Below are 20,301 nucleotides of genomic sequence, written 5' to 3'. Positions count from 1 at the left end.
GTTCCTTCTTCCTTGTTTGTCTTCTTCTTCTCCTACTGTGTTCATATTCTGGCTTTTGCTGTGTTGTCACTTCTGGAAGGGGGAGTCCCAGGGCGGTCAGTAGCTCGGCTAAGCGTGGGTTAGTATATATGCTGGAATAACTCGGATTAGGATGCATTATCTGACCTAAAAGCTCGAACTCAAGAGCTTCAGTCCGGTTCGACTACAGCCCGGCCGAGGTGTAAAAATGGCTGTTAAAACTTCAATATCGGTCAGATTAAGGCAACAATTCAAATTTCTGTCAACGTAGTGAGTCAATTCACATTCACAAGTTTTTTGGATGAAAATAAACAACAAAAACCCAGATGGAGCACAAAATCTGCTCTGTTAGGTCGTGACCTCGTGCATGAGTCTACTCACAAAAGCCATTTGAAACATCACCACAGTCTTAATCAGACCTGAGATTGGAGGTATCCCAGAATACCTTCGTAGCTGTGCAGTAAATCTATTTCTGTGTAACAGAACGTAGTTATAAGATGTTTTCGCGCCGTCATATCTGTTGATCCCAACCCGATGAGACGCTAATCTCCGGGGATTGCAGCAGAGCGGCTCCTTTGCGTCTCTGCACAGTTCAACACGACAGAATGACGACTCAGACCTCAGCAGCAACCCTCCCAGAGGTGTTTACGGAGAGGAGATGAGGTGCTCGTCAAGGTCACGGAGGTCACAGAGTCACGAGCTTCAGAAACATGAGTTTGAGACGAATGTAGAACATTTGTTTCATTTCCCTGACCACCGGAGGTCACATGGTTCTGGTCCTCCACACGTTCTGCAGCCAGGGGCTCATTAAGTTAAAAGTGGCACAGAGGAAGACTTGCAGTTTTTAAGTCTTTGGTCCCCATACAGGCCTGGAGGTTGAGCTACTGTCGTCTGTTTTTACCCTCTTGGGTCTCAGCGAGTTGCTGTCATCACTTTTTAATGTGTTTTTAATTAATCTGGAGTTACTCTGGACGATAGCGGCGCCAGGACACGGCGGGAGAGGAACTACCCTCCCTGAGAGCAGATGTTCCCACATAACAGCCTCTCTGGTAGCAGGTTGTTTGAGCATCAGCTTGTACTGATGTCAGAGGTCCAAACGTCCATTGTGAAGTTAATTGCCTGCACTTTTTTTTTAGCTTACGCAAAATATATTCAGTAATAAAATTCCTGACAGTTTCAGAAATGCATTTATGACCCTGTCAACCATCCCGCCATGCCAAGACTCCAGCTAAGCAGCTGATGACAGGATAATGAAAGATAGATTGATGATAGATGTAATATTCTGTCTTTTCTTTGGAGATTTTTGTCTTGTTTCTGAAAAACAAACTTTATCTTTAAAAAGTCCTTGTGTCCTTTCACCTGACGGCTCCTTAAGTAATAACTAAGGTGATATTAGCAGCGTTAGCACCATTTCTGAGCACCGCAGCTTTGCATAATTCCAGTATGAGATAACGGCATACTGCAGTGCCGACGTGATATGATCAAAACTCTTTCTTCAAGTCATTTTGAAGAGATTAATAACAATATGTCCCGTTTTTCTTTCTTTAAAAACCTTTAAAAATTGTATCTGTCCGACCATCACACTGCAAAGACGCCTCCTAAAGGGCTTAAATCTACCTTTGACGCCAAGAGTAAATGAGGATTGGGATGTAAATATTTTGGGTTGGAGTTAAAGCACCTCTGCGTTTGGCTTTGCCGGTCGTCTTAATCACCAAAACAAGCGGCAGGAAGACATCCTCTGCCTTATTAGTCATGAAAACATCGCCCCGACTTGGATTATTTAACAGATTAATTCTGGAGCGAGCGAGCGAGTGTGAAATTTCTCACCGAGTCGATCTTTAATCACTGTCTGAGCCGTCTTTAATCACCAGGGTGGCGGCGTAAATGTAACTGGGTAAGCAGCCGGAGGAGGGGGGGGGGGGGGGGGGGGGGGGGGGTTGCAGGTTTCCTCCTCAGCCAGGCAACAGCTGGTCGCTTCCTCTTTTTCTGTATTTGAGTGAAATCAGCTGGATGCGAGCCTGCTGCCTGTCGCCGGCGGGCGCTGCATCACCTCCAGACCAGCTCTCCTTCCAGAGGGGTTCTGCCCTCCGAGGGTCGTGCTGACGGAGGGCTCGTTAGCTTCCTGCCGCGACTTTCTGATGAGCAGTAATCCAACCAACCGCAGCAATTATCTTTAAATGATTTAATCAATCTAACATTAGCAGAGCACATTACAGGTTCTAACAGCAGCTTGTTTTAATCAAGTTTCCAAATTACTGGCTGCTCATAACGAATAGAAATGAGTGTTTAATCAAGAAGTGGAGCTTCTGATCTTGTCGAGGTTATTTAAAATATCCAAACCCAAGACAAACAGTCTTTACCCCTCAAAGTCTAAACTCCAGCCGGATTCACAGCCGTGACTTCAGGCGAGATAAATGCGGTTAGAGGAGCGCGCTCGGTCGCAGGGCTCCAGCTCTGAATGAGGATAATTACAGCTGAATATGTGCTGGGAACATATAATGGCGCACATTAGTCAGGGTAACTGTTTTACTGGGTGGTAGATATCCTTTAAAAAGGCTTTTTACATGCCCCCGTCACTCTGTGAAAAATAATAATATGAACAATGCCTCTTACATCAGCCACGTTTAATGTGTCCGTTTTCTTTAGTTTATAAAACGGGGATAATGTTTGAATTTTGCTGTGATGTAAAACAAAATTAGAACACTTAGCAACGAGATGTGAAAAAGACCAGAGTCCCAAACGTCTTTGTAGTCGCAGCTTCTGCAGCCGAGGCGGTGGAAGAGTCATAATTCTCTTTCATGTCGTAAAAAAGACATTTTTTTTCTAATTGTTTGTATAAACACTGATTTTTGTAACAGGAGTTTACTGTTTAATGCAGTAAGGAGCAATAATCCATTCATCCATCCATCCATCCTTCATCCATCATCCTTCATCCATCCATCCATCATCCATAATCCATCCATCCATCCATCTGTCTGTCTGTCCATCCACTTATCCGTCCGTCCGTCCATCAATCCATCCATCCAGAAAAGGAGCTACCTCATCCTGGATGATACCAGATCATTTGTAGGAGGTTTCCATTTCTGAGGCGGTTTTATTGGGACCTGGTCACCGGCCCCCGTCTCCATTGCCAGAAACGGACCTGCAAGGAGAATTTTCTGGAACCGTTTCAGGTCAGAGGAAAGTCCCTGTTAAGGGAGGGTGTGGGGGATGTGGTGTTGACTCCTCTCTGAATTGATATATTTGAGCCTTTTCTTCTCATTCATTTCCACCATTGCCATAAACACAAACAGAAATGCAGCAAACATCCCATCTCCCTCAATGTTGACCTTGTCTTTTAGTTTGCTGTTCTTTCATATTCATATTATTATTATTATTATTATTATTATTTCATTTCTCGAGGAAGAGTAAAAGTGGTGCGCTACTGCAGTCAAGGGCTATGAAGTCTTTGATAGGTTGGTAATCCCGTCGACGCGGTGATGGAGACACGGCTGCTGAAAGTGTGGATGAGAAGGTCAGCCCGTTACAGCTAATAGCTAATAGGTTTTACGTCAGACCCCCGCTAGGGATGGGCGGTATGGACAAAAAAATGTATCACGATAATTTCTGGCATTTATCCCGATAACGATAAAAATGGCGATAAAAAAAATACCAATTCAACTCCACCTTTGTAACTAAACTGTAATGACTCAGATCCGCCATGTTTGTTACACAAATACCTCATCAACAGGAATTTTTCTTTCTTTCTTTCAGGCTCATTTCTGTCTTTCTTTCAGACTAATTTCTTTCTTTCAGGCTCATATCCTTCCATCCTTCCATCCTTCCTTCCTTCCTTCCTTCCTTCCTTCCTTCCTTCCTTCCTTCCCTCCTTCCCGTACATTTTGCGTCGATTTAATGCAGAACCATAAATCAGCTTTACACAAAAACGTCATCAACGGGAATTTATCGTTTTTACCGCGAGATGACAAATTCTTACCGTGGGGAATTTTTTTGACGGTATATCGTGAACGGTAAAATATCACCCATTCCTAACCCCCGCTAATGGAAACCGGCCCATAATCTCTCCAGCATGGCCTGACTCTGTCCCAGGACCTCTTCCCAAAGTTTGACATACCAGAATACTAGCATCCAAACCAAATGCCCAACCACCTCAGCTGGCTCCTCCCAATCCTCTTAAAAATCTACTTCTCCAGTGATCTCTATGAGGGAGTCCCATCATCCTGATATTAATTTAAACCACTACTGTCCACAATCTCATCCTTTTGGTCTCTACCCACAGCTCATTTCCATCGGTGAGGTAGGAACATGTTTCAACCACGGAACAGAAACACAAAACTTTTTCCTCAATAAATGAGGATGCGGTCAACTTTATTACGGAGATACCACGAGATGTCCACCACTTTAGGCAGCACCTCATCTCCAAACCGTAAAGGGCATTCCAGTCTGTTTGGATGTGCGGATTCTCATCATTGAAGGTCACCGCTCAATGATACAAACAGGACGGCGTCATCTGCAAAAAGCAGTTACCGAATTCTGAGGCACCCAGGTCATAATGAAAGTTGGACAAGTCCATACAGACTATATGGACCAGTTGGACAAATTCCCATGCTCCCTCCAGGACCAAATACAGAGCTGGTCCAAGATGTCACAGACCAGGCAGAACCAAAGTATATCATCATTTCATTTCTGTCAGGCATTACACCAATACCACAGTCTTAAAACACTTGCTTTTCCTTTCTTTTCTTTTCCGTTCAACGAGACCTCTATTTAACCCCAGAAGTGGCTGCAAATAACAAGACTCCTCCAGTTATTTTACCTGCCTGCTTTGATTTTATCCTTTTAACAGAAAACTTAAGTCAAGCCTGACTTAGTAGCTCCACCAACAACAAAGAAGGTAAAAACTAAAGTCCCATGGAGACGTGATAAAATCAGTCGACTGAAACGAAACTACAGGAAAGCTGAAACAAAACTGAGGAAAAACAGTTATCAACTGAGGAAAAACAATTATCAAAATCTACAACACCAAAGTTAAACGGGCAAGAAACAACAATTTTGTCAAACTAATGACTGAAAATTAAAACAACGCCAGACTTCTTGTCTAATATTGACAGTCTAATCAACCCTAATCTTAATAAACAGACTTTGTATAAATTACCTCTTATCCGAAGACCACTTCAGGAGCCAAATTGACTATTAGAAGCAGCATTTTACTTGTCTTTAGTGAAACTAAAGGTGTGCTTAAACCTGAAGAAACACTGGATCATTTCATCCTGGTTGATTCTAAGATGCTTGGCGGAGTAATCTACCAAGTAAACCTCACTCCGCTCCACTATGAATCCTTTGAGGGCGAGCGTTGAAATATTGTGATTGCTCACTTCTGACAAGTATCTTTCCTTCTGCTTTCAAAACAGCCATGGTGAGACCCCCCTCTGAAGAAAAGCAGTCTGGATCCTGATGCAAACCAGTACCCAACTTGTCATTTTCTAAGATTTAGAAAATCAAAAATCATGTTTGTGAGAGATTTCAATCTGGTTTTAGGATGAACTTCAGTACAGAGACGGCCTTATTAAAAATCATCAGTGATCTTGGGTGCAACACACGATTTTAGTCCTGGTATCGCTGGATGTAAGTGCAGCCTTATATACAGTACAGTAGACCCAGTCTTTATTTATAGACTCAGGCAGCTGGGGGGCCTCTCTGGTACTGTTCTTGATCACCTTCCTGATCTGGTTCAGATCCCACCTCACAGATACGTTTCAGGTAAGCACGGATACCCTAACCCTAGTAGCCCTAGTAACCCTAGTAGCCCTAGTAACCCTACAAACTAGGGCTGAACGATTAATTGCATTTGCGATAATATCGCGATGTGATAAAACGAGATTTTTCTAATCACAAAGGCTGCGATTTGACCAGTCACGTGATCTGGTCACGTGATCTGGTCACGTGATCTGGTCACGTTGCCGGCAGCGAAAAAAAGTCAACAGTGCTGCGTGTCCGCCTGTAACCTATCTACCATGGCCTCAGTGTTAGGGCTAGGCCAGACAGGGCTTTATAAATAGATGGGCTTTATAAATGTATTAAATATATGAGCACGGAGTCGGCGAGGAGCTGTGCGCGGCGCCGAGCACGAGCCGGGCGTGCGCCGGCGGACAGTGGAGTCGCGCTGTGAAGCCAGATTTATGGTTCCGCGTTAAATCGACGCAGAGCCTACGCCGTAGGGTACGCCGTAGGTTACGCGGCGACGCGCGCCGTACGTTGCGCGTACCCTACGGCGTAGGCTCTGCGTTGGTGTAACGCGGAACCATAAATCAGCCTTAAACCACACCTGCAGCCCGTCAGCTCATCAGGAGAAGTTAAAGAGCGGGGCTGCGAGTTGTTCATTGCTGGTTCGTTTTGTTAACTCTGTGAGCTTTGTTGGTTTGTTTGTTAGTTTGCTGGTGGTTTTTTTTCTCTCTGTGACTTTTGAGTTAATTATGAAGAAGTTCTGAGTTCCCTGTGAGGAAGGTTTTTTTTGCTCCCTGTGGGTGTTTTTCTTTGTTTTTCTATTAAACTACGCCTCGTTTTGGCTAAAGTTTAACCCGGTTTGGTGTTGTGCGATTGGGTTCAGAGAGAACGACCCATAACACTCGTGTGTACAGACGTGTGTAGACGTGTTAAAGAGGTAAAGCCACAGATTTGTTTTCTTTATTGTTGTAATCTGTGCAATCTGTGTTGTAAAATTATCGCATATTGAAATCGAAACCTTAGTAGCCGTAGTAAACCTACAAACCCTACAAACCCTTGTAACCCTAGTAGCCCTAGTAACTAGTAGCTCTGGTAACCCTAGTAACCCTAGTAACCCTAGTAGCCGTAGTAACCCTACAAACCCTAGTAACCCTAGTAGCCCTAGTAACCGTAGTAACCCTACAAACCCTAGTAGCCCTAGTAACTAGTAGCTCTGGTAACCCTAGTAACCCTAGTAACCCTAGTAGCCGTAGTAACCCTACAAACCCTACAAACCCTTGTAACCCTAGTAGCCCTAGTAACTAGTAGCTCTGGTAACCCTAGTAACCCTAGTAGCCGTAGTAACCGTAGTAACCCTACAAACCCTAGTAACCCTAGTAGCCCTAGTAACCGTAGTAACCCTACAAACCCTAGTAACCCTAGTAGCCCTAGTAACCGTAGTAACCCTACAAACCCTAGTAACCCTAGTAACCGTAGTAACCCTACAAACCCTAGTAACCCTAGTAGCCCTAGTAACCGTAGTAACCCTACAAACCCTAGTAACCCTAGTAGCCCTAGTAACCGTAGTAACCCTACAAACCCACAGTAACCCTAGACGCTCAAGTAACCCTGGTAACCCTACTAGCCCTAGTAATCCTAGTAGCCCTAGTAAGCCTGGTAACCATAGTAACTTTAGTAAGCCTAGTAGCCCTGGTAGCCCTAGTAGCCATTAACCCTAATTGCACCCCTCTCAGATGTAAGTCGCTTTGGATAAAAGTGTCCGACTGTCTAAATAACAGTAGTAGTAGTAACCCTAGTAACCCTACTAGCCCTAGTAACCCTAGTAGCTCTAGCAACCCTACTAGCCGTAGTAGCCCTACAAACCCTAGTAACCCTGGTAACCCTGGTAACCCTCCTAGCCCTAGTAACCCTAGTAACCTTGTAACCATAGTAACCCTAGTAGCTCTAGTAACCCTACAAACCCTAGTAACCCTGGTAACCCTCCTAGCACTAGTAATCCTAGTAACCCTAGTAACCTTGTAACTATAGTAACTCTAATAACCCTAAGAACCCCGATAACCCTAGTATATCTAGTAACCCTGATAACCCTAGTATCTCTAGTAACCCTGATAACCCTAGTATCTCTAGTAACCCTGATAACCCTAGTTCGGCCCCTTCAGCCGTGAACATTTTGCCTCTTTTTGAGCACGTTCATCTCGTCCAAATTCAATCCAGTATTGTGGCTGGACATTCTGCTGTCATGGTTCAGTGACTCGGCGTGTCGCCTCATAGCCCCGGCGTACCGCACCACCTCATCCACGTAGAGGAGATGCCCGACGACCGTGACACGCCAAAAGGAAAAACGACCACAGGAACGAGATGTTCATGGATGAGAGCAGAAGCGAATATGAAACGTGGGGTTGTGGCTTCCTGGGAGCGTTGGCTGCCCTCTGAGGTCTGCCAGGCGAGGTGAGTCATGCACGCTTTCAGTGCACAATGTTAGTATTCCAGAGGCAAAGCAAACAAAAAAAAGCCCCAGACAAAAATGTATCTGACCCCAAATAAATGAAAAGAAAACGCCTTTTAGAAATCCGTCCTCGACAAAACAATTTAGATCAGATTTATGGTCCTGCGTTAAATCCACGCACAACGTACGTGAAGGAAGGAAGGAAAGAAGGAAGGAAAGAAGGAAGGAAAGAAGGAGGGAAGGAGGGAAGGAGGGAAGGAGGGAAGGAGGGAAGGAAGGAAGGAAGGAAGGAAGGAAGGAAGGAAGGAAGGAAGGAAGGAAGGAAGGAAGGAAGGAAGGAAGGAAGGAAGGAAGGAAGGAAGGAAGGAAGAAATCGCCATATTTATCGTTATCGGGATAAATGCCAGAAATTATCGTGATACATTTTTTAGTCCATACCGCCCATCCCTAGTACCTGCTGTACTCTACTGCCCTTACTTTTTAACAACTCATGCTTTTTATTATTTTTCCTCTTTTCTTATGATTTTATTTTATTTTATTAGTTATTTACTGTTTAATTGCGTCTTGCCGCTTTGAATGTTGATGTAAAGCATTTTGAATTACCTTCTGTGGAATTGTGCTATACAAATAAACTTGCCTTGCCTAATTACTCTCACGACTGAAGAGTGTAAAAAAAAGAGTGTGAATGGAGGATATGATCAGGGCCTGGGGGGGTGGGGGGGACGGCCTATGTGTCCACTCCCAGCATGCACGGCCACATCTCCTAATGTCCCCATAATTACGTCTGGCACCACTCTTCGCTCCCGGCACGCCGGACCAGTAACCAACACCAGTTGAGCCACGCGAGTCGAATCTGCGTCACGGCTGCCAATTAAAATAAGAGGCGGAAGTGATGGAGGCACCTCGTTCCGCCGCTTCTCCGTCTCCACTGTCTCACTCGTCACCGTTAATAATTGATCAAAGTTTGCAGTCTCTGCTTTGATATATCCATGGCAACGGCCCTGCGTGGAGTACTGTATGTGTGTGTGTGTGTGTGTGTGTGTGTGTGTAGGTTCGCAGCAGGGCTGTAAATAGTCTGCAGCCGCCGCCAGATCCACCGGAGGAACCGGTCGGGGTTTCTGCAGCCGCTCGCAGAGACCGTCGGGGATTAAGTGTCGAGCCGCATGAATATTGTATGAAGTTGAACAAGCTCCCCACTCCAAACCCTAATAGTCATAAAACACCGACGCGTGGGCGTGTTTTCTTTCTCCTGGTTGCAGGAAAAGAAAAGAGAAGAGAAAGAAAAGAAGTGAAACGGCGCTGCACGTCTCGCAGTCGGGCTCTCGGAGGGGCGGTAAAAGTTCCCGGTGGGGAGAAATTCAGGTCAAGACAGTTTGCTGCATAATTACACCGAAGATCTGTTGAATGCAGTGGCAGCGTGAGGTGGAGATCTGTTACTGAGGTGGAGATCTGCTACTGAGGTGGAGATCTGCTGGTGAGGTGGAGATCTGTTACTGAGGTGGAGATCTGTTACTGAGGTGGAGATCTGCTACTAAGGTGGAGATCTGCTGGTGAGGTGGAGATCTGTTACTAAGGTGGAGATCTGCTACTGAGGTGGAGATCTGCTGGTGAGGTGGAGATCTGTTACTGAGGTGGAGATCTGTTACTGAGGTGGAGATCTGCTACTAAGGTGGAGATCTGCTACTAAGGTGGAGATCTGCTGGTGAGGTGGAGATCTGCTACTAAGGTGGAGATCTGCTACTGAGGTGGAGTAGGGCTGCACGATTAATCGTTAAAAAATCACGATCTCGATTCATGCTTGAACGCAATCTCATTTCCAAATGACGATTTAATTTTTTTTTTTTTTTTTTTATGTTCAATGTCAGCTAGGGCTGGGCGATATATCGATATTTTAATATATATCGATATATTTTCAAACATGATATGGTACAAGACAATATCGTTTATATCGATTTAAAAAAAAAAAAAAAAAAAAATTAGATTTTTTTTTTAATGATTTTGATATAGCTTATTTTGTGACAAATTGACTTGAATGTTTTATTTGAGATTTGCACAAATGTTTTGTTATTTGCACAACTGTCAACCTCAGTGGAAAAGTCTGCCTGTTACTGTCTACATTGTATTAATTACAGTGTATTTTAATTTAATTGTTATGCAGGAAAGGGATATTTGTTTTATTTTATTCAAGAAGCATTTTTATTCTATATATGCAGGCAGTTTATTTTATTTCATTTGTTTTATACATGTTGATATTGTGCAGACCTCTGTTAATAAAGGTACCTGTGTGACATTTGGCACGAGGCTTTGTATTAAAACTGACTGTTTATTTTAAGGGTTTGCCTCAGAAAAAAATTAAGCTAACAGAGATGCTATGCTATAATGCTTTGGGGGAAACCCCAATTAAGGCACAGAAAAAATATCGAGATATATATCGAGTATCGCCATTCAGCTAGAAAATATCGAGATATGACTTTTGGTCCATATCGCCCAGCCCTAATGTCAGCTGTTACAAAGTTGATGCCAGTCTTTTATCAGGCACCATCATATTTTTTGTAACGTTTACCTTTTGTATCGGCAGCTTCTTAATAGCAGCAAAAGGCAATGGGGGGTTCATCCCAGCCAGAGGAATAATTTGTTGCCTCAGAACTACAGGATCTGTTACAAGTCCCCTTTCTGAAAGGGTGTTCAACTCAGGGAGGAACAAATATTGTTCAAAATTGTTATTATTGTTTAAATTATTCAAAGGTTTGTGTAAAGAAGACAAGAGATGTTTATTGTTATTATATTTTTGTTCAGCTGTTGCAAAGTTAAAGTAATAAGTGCAATAAATTTTATATTGGAAAAAAATCGTGAGAGAATCGTGATCTCAATTCTAAGCAAAAAAATCGTGATTCTCATTTTGTCCAGAATCGTGCAGCCCTAAGGTGGAGATCTGTTACTAAGGTGGAGATCTGTTATTAAGGTGGAGATCTGTTACTAAGGTGGAGATCTGTTACTAAGGTGGAGATCTGCTGGTGAGGTGGAGATTTGCTGGTAAGGTGGAGATCTGTTACTGAGGTGGAGATCTGTTACTAAGGTGGAGATCTGTTACTGAGGTGGAGATCTGTTACTGAGGTGGAGATCTGTTACTAAAGGTGGAGATCTGTTACTGAGGTGGAGATCTTTTACTAAGGTGGAGATCTGTTACTGAGGTGGAGATCTGTTACTAAAGGTGGAGATCTGTTACTGAGGTGGAGATCTGTTACTGAGGTGGAGATCTGTTACTGAGGTGGAGATCTGTTACTAAAGGTGGAGATCTGTTACTAAGGTGGAGATCTGTTACTGAGGTGGAGATCTGCTACTAAGGTGGAGATCTGTTACTGAGGTGGAGATCTTTTACTAAGGTGGAGATCTGCTACTAAGGTGGAGATCTGTTACTGAGGTGGAGATCTGTTACTAAGGTGGAGATCTGTTACTGAGGTGGAGATCTGTTACTGAGGTGGAGATCTGTTACTAAGGTGGAGATCTGTTACTAAAGGTGGAGATCTGTTACTGAGGTGGAGATCTGTTACTGAGGTGGAGATCTGTTACTAAGGTGGAGATCTGTTACTAAAGGTGGAGATCTGTTACTAAGGTGGAGATCTGTTACTGAGGTGGAGATCTGCTACTAAGGTGGAGATCTGTTACTGAGGTGGAGATCTGTTACTGAGGTGGAGATCTTTTACTAAGGTGGAGATCTGCTACTAAGGTGGAGATCTGTTACTGAGGTGGAGATCTGTTACTAAGGTGGAGATCTGTTACTGAGGTGGAGATCTGTTAAGGTGGAGATCTGTTAAGGTGGAGATCTGTTACTAAGGTGGAGATCTGTTACTGAGGTGGAGATCTGTTAAGGTGGAGATCTGTTACTGAGGTGGAGATCTGTTAAGGTGGAGATCTGTTACTGAGGTGGAGATCTGTTACTGAGGTGGAGATCTGTTACTGAGGTGGAGATCTGTTACTGAGGTGGAGATCTGTTAAGGTGGAGATCTGTTACTAAGGTGGAGATCTGTTAAGGTGGAGATTAGGGCTGTTCGATTAATCGATTTTAAATCGTAATCGCGATTATGTAATTAGAACGATGTTAAAACGTGAAAATCGTAAAATCGATTTTTCACTTTTTTTTTTTTTTTTACCTTGTCTGCACACATATTAATGATTGATACCATATTAATGATTGATGGAAATACCTCTCAATACCTGCGACAAGTGCCTCATGGGAGAGGCTCTTTAGTGTAGGAGGAGGCGTTGTAACATGCCACCGGGTAGACCGGCTCGTGTTCCTTGCAAAAAACTTGCAAATGTGAACAGCAAATGTAATGACTGACATTACACACCTCTACCTCCTTCATGGGTTGCATTATTATTTAGCATGCAAAGACCCAGTTTAGTTTAATTAGAAAATGTCTTGTTTTATTTAATTGGAAATATAACTTACTGTATGTTTGCAAGTGCTGATTTGCTGATTTTTTTTTTTCAGAGATAAAACTTTATATTTTATTATATTTTTTTAAACTTTTTTTAAACTTATTTTACAGAGTTTTGCACTTTATTCATTCATTTTTGGTTTAATAAGAGCAAAGTTTGCACTTAAAGCCCAATGGGGCAAATGTTCAATAAAAAAACAGCATATTTGAAGTCATTTCTTTGCCTTTTGTCAATTCACAAAATAATCGTAATCGTAATCGAAAATCGGATTTTGAGAGAAAAAATTTGAGATTTTATTTTTGGGCAAAATCGAACAGCCCTAGTGGAGATCTGCTACTAAGGTGGAGATCTGTTACTGAGGTGGAGATCTGCTACTAAGGTGGAGATCTGTTACTAAGGTGGAGATCTGTTACTAAGGTGGAGATCTGTTACTGAGGTGGAGATCTGCTACTGAGGTGGAGATCTTTTACTGAGGTGGAGATCTGCTACTGAGGTGGAGATCTTTTACTAAGGTGGAGATCTTTTACTAAGGTGGAGATCTGTTACTAAGGTGGAGATCTGTTACTAAGGTGGAGATCTGTTACTAAGGTGGAGATCTGTTACTAAGGTGGAGATCTGTGGAGATCTTTTACTAAGGTGGAGATCTGTTACTAAGGTGGAGATCTTTTACTAAGGTGGAGATCTGTTACTAAGGTGGAGATCTGCTACTAAGGTGGAGATCTCTGACCGAACCAGGACATCGGAGCTAATTAATCTCCTTGTAATTACCTCCTCCACCTGCTTGACGGGTGACGGAGGCCGAGCTTCGTGAGCTTCAGAGCTGACGCCTTGTTTGTTTCCGTGGTGCTCCAAGAGTAGCTGTGTTGCCATGCCAACTCACCCCCCCCCTCTCTCTCTCTCTCACAGACACACACATGCGTGCACACACACACACACACACACACACACACACACACACACACACACACACACACACACACACACACACACACACACACACACACACACACACACACACACACACACACACACACACACACACACACACACACACACACACACACACACACACACTCCTCTGCTGCTATTCTGTTTAACAGGATTCCGATGCAGAGCCGCGTTCACCAATCAGAGTAAAGCTCCAGCACATTTCCCACCAGCCCCGGTGCAGTTAACCGTTTGGTGCCTCGGCCAACTCTGGGGGCATTTGTCCTGCAGCGTGATTGATAACGACCCCCGATGGAAGAGAGGTGGAGGGTGGGATAGGGGGGGGGGGGTATCCAGTCATGTGTCTGCAGCCGTTCAGCTGATGAGAAAAAGCCGCTTTGATGGAGAGAAACTTTGGGAACAACAACGAGGACGAAGCCACCGGAGCCACACGTGTGTTTTGGTTTGAAAGTGTGAAGGGAGAGTGATCGGTGGGGGGGGTATGGGGGGGGGGGCTTTTAGATTCATACTGCTGACATTTACAAATATCAGCCTGATTAATGATTGATGAGCAACAGGCAGGAGGTGCTATATGTGGCCGGGCGGCTCGGTCTGGGGGCGCAGCCAGGACTGGGGGGCTCCTTTCTGGTGGGGGGAGGGGGGGGGGCTTTCATGAAAGTCAGGAGACCCCAACAACACTGCCAGGGCCGTTTCCTGCTACAGGAGGACCTATATGGATGCAGAGACCAACGACGTCCACCGGGGGGGCTGGAGGGCTGCAAGGTTAGTCGCAACCCAGAATACTGGCCTCTGCATGGAATATTAATAATGATAATAATAATAATGGTAAAAATGAGGATAATAATAATGATAAATAATAATAATTATAATAATAAACAATGATGATAATAATAATAACGTTAATAACAATGATAATAATAATGATAAACAATAATAATAATAATGAGAATAATAAACAATGATGATAATAATAACGGTAAGAATAATGATAATAATAATGATAAAAAATAATAATAATGATAAAAAATGATAACAATAATAATAGTAAAAATAATGATAATGGTAAAAATAATGATAATAATAATTATAATAAATAATAATGCTAATAAATAAAAATAACAATAATAATGATCACAATAATAAAAGTAAAAATAATGATAAATAATCATTATTAATAATAATAATAATGATAATAACAATATGGATGATAATAATAATTATTATTATTATGATAATAATAATAATAATCATCATCATCATCATCATCATCATCATCATCATTATTATTACTATAAGTACTTTAACACTGATGTAAAGTTTAAAATAATCAACACGCTCTAGACCATTTGAAGTGTAACACAACGAACAACTGGGGTTAAAAACCTGCCATATAACCGTTAGCTAATCAGATGTAAATACAACAAATAATAAAAGCATAATCTCCACAAATGATCCAGAACAGTGATGACCCCCCCCCCCCCACCCCCCCCCCGACTAGCATTGTGGAGGCGAATTGCTCAGACACGATTTTTCCCTGATGTTTGTGGCGCCCCCTGGAGGCCACAGCCCCCTCAGCATTTGCCTGTTCTGCCTCGTGGTAACAAGTGTTCCACCTGCATAAATACAACAACCGCTTCAAGGTTAAACAATTTAATTGTGCTTCAGATTTCCACCTTCTGCGCTGCCAGATTAAAAAGTCATGATTCCTTTTTAGAATGGAATTACTAAACCATAATAAAAGCTTTATGTTTGTTAGAAAGGGGTGGCCTACAAAAAGCCCCCCAAAAAGCTAGAAGCAGCCCTGAGCAGTCAGATCCTTATTGCCTCCAAAAAAAACTGAAAAGGGCTTGAGATGAAACGCTGGCAGCAGCCAGCAGCAGATTAGCTGCAGCACATAAAACACGAGACAGGAGTCAGTTTCTCCGGACAGTTCAGGGTGGGGGGTGTGGGGGCAGGGGCGTCAATTGGGTATGGCAAGGTATGGCAGCCGCCACACCGTGGCTTCAAGGGAAAATGTAAATGTTTGTTTTTTAAATACATTTATGGAATTACTCTGTGTCCATTTGTATTGATTATTCTATTACTTAATACATATAGAATAACTACAAATGCAAATCAGAACAACATGATCGATTTCACTAGTTATTATACACTGCAAAAACTCAAAATCTTAACAAGAATATTTGTCTTATTTCTAGTTAAAATGTCTAAATTTAGTCAAAACAAATCTCATTACATTTAAGACAAGACTCAAAAACAACCATTTTCACCTGTTTCAAGTAGATTTTCCACTTAAAATAAGTGGAAAAATCTGCCAGTGGAACAAGATTTTTTTTGCTTGTAATGAGAAGATAAATCTTGTCCCACTGGCAGATTTTTCTACTTATTTCAAGTGAAAATTTACTTGAATCAGGTGAAAATGGTCAAATTAGTTATTTTTCTGGTGATTAATTGTTGTTTTAAGTGTAATGAGATGTTTTGACTAAAAATGAGACATTTTAACTAGAAATAAGACAAATATTCCTGGTAAGATTTTGAGTTTTTGCAGTGAGTGAGACTGCATTTGAAAAAGTTCCAATTTTCTTGACCACACAGATAAGCTACATAACAAACTTCTGTGATGAGTATTTGCTGGACGTGTTGATGATACTCTAGTTCAGTTCTGTGACTCGTAACCTTGCCATACCTTAGCTTGGACTGAATTGACGCCACTGTGTGGGGGGGTCAGGCATCACTGACAGCTCACCCCCCTCCCTCCTCCATCCCTCCATCCCTCCTCCCCGGCACTCACCATGCTGTCGTAGTGGATGAGCTCCAGCTCGTAGTCCGGCAGGATGTCGCTGCGGTTGTTGACCAGGTCCAGCGCCATCTGCGCGGACGGCATGCAGGCCTGGCCGCCCGGCCAGCCGCCGCTCATGGGGAACAGCGCGCCGATGTACAGCTTCTTCTTCCCTGCAGCGGACGGCCGGGGCCGGGAGAGGAGCAGAAGGACGGTGAGAGACGCCCGCAGGAGCCCCATGCAGGAGCCGGGACTGCGGCTGCGCGCAGGCGGCGGCGGCGGCGGCGGCATGTTTGCAGGTGAGCAGGGCGCGCACGGTGCGCCAGGTGCGCCAGGTGCGCCCGGAGCCACGCGAAGGTCACGCTGCTCTATCACCGGATTTTAAAACTCAGATCCAAGTGAACTCAACACGTGTGCGGAGTTCCGAGGCGCTTTTTTGCAGGGGAATGATCAGATCCACGTTCAGTACTTTTAATAATTGCACGCGCAATGGTGGACGGGATGAGCTTTAAATCGGCGTGACGCGCAGATTCAACACGGTGTGCCTCGTATTTTCAGGGGCAAAGTATAAAAAAAAAAAAAAAAAAAAAAAAAAAACGGCTCGTATAGTCAAGTTTCCAGCGAACCGAGACGGAGCGCGATGGAACTAAAAGCGAGATGCGCCGCGCGTCCCCGCTGGACGCGTCTGAGCTGAGGGACGCTGGAGGACGCGGCTCGGGTCATGCGAGGGAGATGATGCGGGGGAGATGCGGGAGCCTCGGGGGGAGAAGCGCGTCGGAAACAGCCGCATTTCTCCCGTTTTGGACGCGGACGCGGGTTCGTGTGTTCCTGCTCCGCGGAAAGGCAGCGCCGGAGCGCAGAGTCTCTGCGACTGATCCACTGCAGCAGCAGCCGTCTGCGCGCAGGAGGGTTGGGGGGGAGGGAGGTGGAGGCAGCTCGAGCCGCGGGGGGTCGCTGTCTAATGACTTACACACCGCACACCCCCTCACACAGCTGCCGCTGCGTCAATAATCAATCACCGATCGATACATCAACAGCGGCGCCCACACACTGACGTCATCGATGGGGGGGTTTAGACCAAGCCAATCAAAAAGAGGATTCTTATTATTATTTAGTAACTGTACCCAAAATACCGCGAGCTGCAAAACCGGAAAATACCTGTTGGATTAGATTTAATTATTATTAGCGGAAATTATCATGAAATAAAAAAAACACTTTTATGAATCGGTTTATGGAGTAATCACCGACAAATAAGCAATCTGATCATTTTGTTTGGGAAGATCATTCAGCGTTTACATGCAGATTGCTGTGACGTCACAGACCCAGATGAGAGCAGATCAGCTCTAAACAGCGAGTCCTTAATTTGTAACTGCATTTTATCCTGAAGTTTTGTACCTTTTCTGTATATATCTGTCAGTAATAATAATAATAAAAAAGCTCTAAACAGCGAGCTTTATTATGATCTTGTGGTACTTTGACCACTTCATTTCACTGACATCCCACTCACTTATCCTCATTTACCTTAAAGAGTTATTTTCTTGCTCTCTGTTTGTGTGTTTTTCCACATAAGTTCTTTTTGCCTCACAGGCTTATTGGATTTGAGGAAACTAACAAAATTATTGAACTAAAAACCACATATTCTTCCTCAAAAAGCCATATAAACCACGTGAAAGGCATTTCATGAACACCCCATAAAACTGCACTAAAACTGGATTGTATCCAATGATAATTAATTAGATTCCACAAATAGTAAACAATTAACTTAAAACTCAGTTCTTTTTGGAAAAAACGAATTTCTTGATAACTATTATTGCTTCACAATCAGGGAACATCACATTCTCCATTTAGGAGGTCAACATCTTAACTACCATATTTAGAGAGTAAAATGTCATTAAAACTGGGTAAAAGTTGCAGTACAAGATCCAGTACTTCCCTTGTATTTTAATTCTGCAGTCTGGTCAAGACCGTTGTTTTTGTTTTGAAGAGAAGTGATGCATTTTCCCTTTGAGGAAGCACTTGGTGACAGTGGGAAGGAAAAGCCCAACAGAACCAGAACCTGGCCCCATGTAAATGTGTCCCAGAAAATCCCCTATCTGACGTTTTTGAGCAATATGACATCTTTGTTCTTAACTATAAGTGTTGATCTACATGTGAACTTCCACTGCCGGGTTACCATGGTTACTACCGCCCACAGACTCCGCCCTGCACCCCTGATGACCACCAGGAGCTCCAGGTTTAAGCTCCAAACATCCGTCTACAGTCGATGGTTTTGAGGAACACCTGTGTCTCTAAACGCGGATCATACCAGGTTACATGGTTCCCACTAGTTGCTAAGGCAACGATGGTCTGCTGTCAGAACACCGGGGATCAGCAAGCTGAAGGAAACTAAACCATCACGCTGCTTCTGCCCGAGCTCCTCGCCGAGCCTCCGGCAGCTGGAGGTCAGCTGGAGTCAGGTCAGCTTCCTGCCAGCTGAGGGAACATCGCCAGCTCCAGCAGAGGCGGGAACCGGGGCCAACAGGGAACCGGGGGGGGGGGGGGGGGGCAGCAGGTGGAGCGTTTATTATTATTATTATATACAGTGGGGGCTCATTACTGCCAGGAGACCGTCTCCTAGTTGTGCTTCGTGACAGCAGACGCCTTCATGGCATCGCTGTGAATGCACATCTGGAGAAACAGTAATGCGTTACTATTAAAAGTTACTTTTTAGTTACTTTTTTTTTTTAATTCTTGAAAATGCCCCTGTTAAAGTCTTTATATCTTAATTTCAGTGTTGTACTACATATCACTCAAACTCCTGGTCCAGGTTTCTTCCCTCCTAAAGGGGAGTTCTTACCAGCCACTGTTTATGTTATGTTTATGTAATAATTGCTCGGGGCTCATGTTCTGGTCTCTGGAAAGATGTTAAAGACAACTTCTGTTGTAAAAGATGCAATATAAATAAAATAGAATTGAAATTAATGAAGTTATTTATTCAAGTCAGGCCAGCAAATGTTTTGAAACAAATAAATAAATAGAAATGAAAAATAATGGAACAGCTGCTCAAAAGCAGGAGGGTCCGCAGTATTTACCGCCAGGCGACCCGACGGGGAGCTAGGTGGGCGGAGTCTTCACCCCGTTTAACCCGGGCGACCCGCTCTTGTCCGACCCGCTTCTTTGGCGGGAACGCCCCCTTTTTAACCAACCATTTTGGGTTTGCAGGTACACTTAGAAAAAACCTGATGAATAATGTTGACATTCATTTCAGCTCAGTAGATAACGATTATGATTCTGTTCAGCTGCTGTTACGTCCCGGTCCAACTCGTTCCAACTGGACTGGACTCTTTGAGAAACCTCCAACTGACTACAGCCTGAAACAAATGAGCGCAAAATGATCACTTTATTTCTTACATTTATCAGTCTGAAAGATCCACGCTTCCTTTGTTTTGGTAAACCATCCTTCCACCGGCATTTAAGCGCCAAACTCTGAGACTAACGCAGCCTTTCAGTAACAGTAACGTGTTACTATTAGGGCTGTTCGATTTTGCCCAAAAATAAAATCTCGATTTTCTTCTCTCAAAATCCGATTTTCGATTACGATTACGATTATTTTGTGAATTGACAAAAGGCAAAGAAATTATTTCAAATATGCTGTTTTTTTATTGAACATTTGCCCCATTGGGCTTTAAGTGCAAACTTTGCTCTTATTAAACCAAAAATGAATGAATATAGTGCAAAACTCTGTAAAATAAGTTGAAAAAAAGTTTAAAAAAATATAATAAAATATAAAGTTTTATCTATTGAAAAAAAATCAACAAATCAGCACTTGCAAACATACAGTAAGTTATATTTCCAAGTAAATAAAACAAGACATTTTCTAATTAAACTAAACTGGGTCTTTGCATGCTAAATAATAATGCAACCCATGAAGGAGGTAGAGGTGTGTAATGTCAGTCATTACATT

The 20,301-nt window shown here is 43.3% G+C and overlaps 1 protein-coding gene across 2 annotated transcripts in view; it reads right to left on the bottom strand.

Moving 5' to 3' along the window:
• Positions 1–20,301, bottom strand: part of gabbr1a (gamma-aminobutyric acid (GABA) B receptor, 1a) — a 163,155-nt gene that overhangs the window by 93,556 nt on the left and 49,298 nt on the right. For both annotated transcript variants that reach the window (XM_061718519.1, XM_061718520.1), the window contains exon 7: positions 16,371–16,531. In XM_061718519.1, the coding sequence (XP_061574503.1) occupies positions 16,371–16,531 (161 nt within the window). The remainder of the gene's footprint in view (positions 1–16,370; positions 16,532–20,301) is intronic.

Source organism: Cololabis saira, chromosome 3, assembly GCF_033807715.1.
Source record: "Cololabis saira isolate AMF1-May2022 chromosome 3, fColSai1.1, whole genome shotgun sequence".
Classification (NCBI taxonomy): domain Eukaryota; kingdom Metazoa; phylum Chordata; class Actinopteri; order Beloniformes; family Belonidae; genus Cololabis; species Cololabis saira.
The sequence above is the reverse complement of the archived record's forward strand: the minus strand, read 5'-3'. Positions and strand labels throughout refer to the sequence as shown.